Source organism: Crocuta crocuta, unplaced genomic scaffold (genome assembly GCF_008692635.1).
Source record: "Crocuta crocuta isolate KB4526 unplaced genomic scaffold, BGI_CrCroc_1.0 scaffold252, whole genome shotgun sequence".
NCBI classification, from domain to species: Eukaryota; Metazoa; Chordata; class Mammalia; order Carnivora; family Hyaenidae; genus Crocuta; species Crocuta crocuta.
In genome coordinates, this window is record NW_027528623.1 from 125464 (window position 1) to 128755 (window position 3292).

Below are 3292 nucleotides of genomic sequence, written 5' to 3' on the forward strand. Positions count from 1 at the left end.
TACCATCCATCCATCTATTAATATGCAAAAAGGAGTCCTACATTTAGCTTCAAAGGAGTGTCACAGATTTATCCCCTCCCCCTCTTCACTCCTTTTTTTCCCTCCCTTCCTTAGCAACTGGTAACCTCAGAAAGAGAACTCCAAATCTAGAAAGAAGCAGTTGGTCCCTGGCTTCATTCGAGTTGCCAATCTGCTCTAAGGCAGAAGCACGAGTCGTCTCTCCAGACCGAGTTGGCCTGCGTGGGCGTTCAGCTTATTTTCTCCATCACCTCAGAGAGGCTTTCCTGACCAACTTTCTCCATGGCTTGTATTGAAAATGTGTAAGTACAAAACTGAGTTTTGTTTAATTCTGAAGGCAAAAGGCAGTTTGAATTGTTTTCCTGTGTCACTAGGGCAGGGACAAGTGGGTGCAGGGAATGCAAGAGGGAATCACAGACAAAAACTTGCAGGACACAAACTCAAATACTAAAAATACTGGATTTAAGGGTGGGGATTTTAAAATGTAATTTTGAAAGAAAAGTTGCAAATTCTTAGTCTAATCAGTTGGGTTTAAACTTGAGGACATACATACCCTAGGTTTTGGTACAGGTTGAATGAAAGACAGTTTTAACAAAACTCGGTGAAAATGTTGAATAATGCTTCATAAAGACAAACAAATTGGAGTGTTTGTTAACACAAATAACCTTTCTTCTGCTTCTGCAGAGGAAAAAAAAAAAAGTTTTTCCTCACAAGACTTTCCAGACACTCCTTCCAGAATCCAAATGGTGGGCTTTAATGGATTATAGGTCCTATCTGGATGGAACAAGCTGTGTTTATTTACTATGGCGAATCGGCGCACTGCAGACTTATTTAAGGAAGATCTCTGGGTCTTTTCAGCTTCCTTACTGCCTTGATTGAGGAGGTGGGGAAATGGGGAATGGGGTGGAGCCACAAGAAAGCCAGAATGGTAAATTGGGTAGTTTGTTGCTCAAAGAAGCCACCTGATAAGGTGAAAGTGGGCTCCAGAAATACTTGCTGATTAAATGTGGGAGGAAATCGGGCTCTCCCTTTCTTCTGGTATATTCCAGGGAGTTTAATCAATCACATATTTCAGGTATTGTCTGGCCACCGATCCCATTTTTATTAACTTATTTATTTCTATTTTTGCAAGCCTTGGAAGGCACGCCCCTTCACCCAAAGGAGTAATTGCAGACGAGTGTGGGATCCGGGAGCCGAGCCCTGACGACGTGTCACTCCAGTGTCCAAGTTCTGTGCCGAAAGATGATGCGGAACCTTGGGGCCACCATCGCGTCCTGCTGAGACCTCCGCTTAATGTGCTGACCAACCTGGCCAGAGAGCAGCTGGAGCTGGAGCGCCCCTCAGAGATTGCAGGAACATGCATTCCTGTCGACAGTTCGAGAGCTCACAAACACCCCTATGGGCCACCACCTGCTGTTGCAGAAGAGTCCCTAGCAACAGCAGAAGTAAATAGCTCTGAAGGGCTGGCAGGCTGGAGGCTTAGGGGACAGGATTCTATTAATGTATCCCAGGAATTCTCTGGCAGCACTCCCGCACTTATGATAGGGGGCGCAAGGGTCAGCAGTGGGGGCACCGAGAGAGGTGGCAATAATGCAAGGTTATATGTGGCTTTGTCACGAGGTCAGGGGTACTTTCCACCTAGGGGTCTACAAGTAAGAGGCGCCCCACATATCCCCACTGTTAGATCAGGGGTCATGATGGAGCTGCCTCCAGGGAATACAAGAATGACTGGCAAGGAAAGGCTGGCTCATGTTTCTTTCCCACCTGGAGGCCCGCGGCACCCTGTGGAGAATTGGCCAAGGCCTCTCCCACTGTCTTCCAGTACTTCAGGTTTACCTTCTCACCCTACTGCTCATTGCTTTATACCTCCTCGATCTCCAAGTTTCAGTCCATTTCTCTCTATGCCTATTGCTTTTGCTCCACCCCCGATATTTAGTCCTCCACTGCCTTCTTATTTTGCCAATTTTCCTTCCTGGGGCATGCCGGCTCCTGCGCCCTCAAACAGAGAGAACAACTGATGACAAAAAGGAAGGAGGGGGAAAAGGATTCGGAGGAAGAAGTGAAAATTACTCATTTATGTTTTAATATTTCAACCCCCTCTACCCTCTTAGACTCTGTTTAGCACTAATGTGCCTTACATGCTTCGAGATTCAATAAAGATTCTGAAGTTTGAAATAGTGTGAATTCTTTTTAAAAACACGACCCTGGGAGCCTAAACCTTGGCTTTTGTTTTCTACCTTTAAGGGAATTAAAGCAGTAATGTGCTAGTAATTTCTAAGTAGCTTAGTTGAATCCCTAGCCTTGGCTTGCAGCCCTGTGATTATGGGGGAGGGTCCTTTGGGTTCTTACTAGGCCAAATCTAGGGTGGTTAATTCCTACCTGCCTAAGGGTATGGGGGTTGCTCAGAGCAGAGTGGACAACTCAAAATAAGGTACATAAAGTAGACCAAAGTCTAGGTAATAGAGAAAAATGCACAAAGAGTAAAAATAGCCAGATGCGACTGAGGTGAGAAATAGCCAACATTTCACAATCAGAGGCAGAACCAGGCTGAAGATGAGGAAAGAACAGAGGCACGGGACATGGGAGAGTTGTAGATCATTGCTTCAAACTTGAACTAGCTTGTCCCTCGGCATTACACTGCCACTAAGTACATAGTATATACAGAGTTGGTTTAATAAAAGTCCAGGGACAAGGTGGAACAGGACTGGTCCCTTCACCTGTTGCCTGAACAGAGAGCTACTATCTATCTACTCAGAACTTTTTTTTTTAATGTTTTATTTATTTCTAGGAGAGAGAGAGAGAGAGACAGCGTGAGCAGGGGAGGGTCAGAGAGAGAGGGAGTCACAGACTGAAACAGGCTCCAGGCTCTGAGCTGGCAGTTAGCACAGCCCGACGCGGGGCTCGAACCCACGAACCGCGAGATCATGACCTAAGCGAAAGTCGGATGCTTAACAGACTAAGCCACCCAGGTGCCCCTATCTACTCAGAACTTTTAAACACAAATGAAAATGTTTTACTCATGTAGAATTATTGTCTCAGATACTGCTGTGTTTGTACTCTTTAAAATGTGCTGCAGTGCCCCATTATAATGATAGTTCTGAGAGAGTATCACAATGCCTGGATAGTAACTTTTTCAAATTTAAGTGACAGGTAGAGTCACAGCATGCAGAATGGAAAGACGGTCATTTTAATTACTGTACAGGGCAATTCACTGTACAGTAAAGTGCCCTAAAACAAAGTATAACTATCTATGAATAATCACTAAATTAGAAAT

General features: G+C 44.9%; 1 protein-coding gene across 1 annotated transcript; it reads left to right on the forward strand.

The window, feature by feature from the left end:
- Window positions 1–277: 277 nt before the first annotated feature.
- Window positions 278–2072, forward strand: PRR32 (proline rich 32). The gene is made up of 2 exons (XM_077755045.1): window positions 278–320; window positions 1151–2072. The coding sequence occupies exons 1-2, from the start codon at window positions 301–303 to the stop codon at window positions 2034–2036; spliced, it is 906 nt and encodes a 301-aa protein (XP_077611171.1). The 5' UTR covers window positions 278–300; the 3' UTR covers window positions 2037–2072.
- The last annotated feature ends 1220 nt before the right edge of the window (window positions 2073–3292 follow it).

Bases quoted from the DNA above. Each gene is read 5' to 3' on its own strand.
- PRR32 (XM_077755045.1), top strand. From the start codon at position 301: ATGGCTTGTATTGAAAATGT. The intron at 321-1,150 runs GTAAGTACAAAA...TATTTTTGCAAG, and splicing joins ATGGCTTGTATTGAAAATGT to CCTTGGAAGGCACGCCCCTT.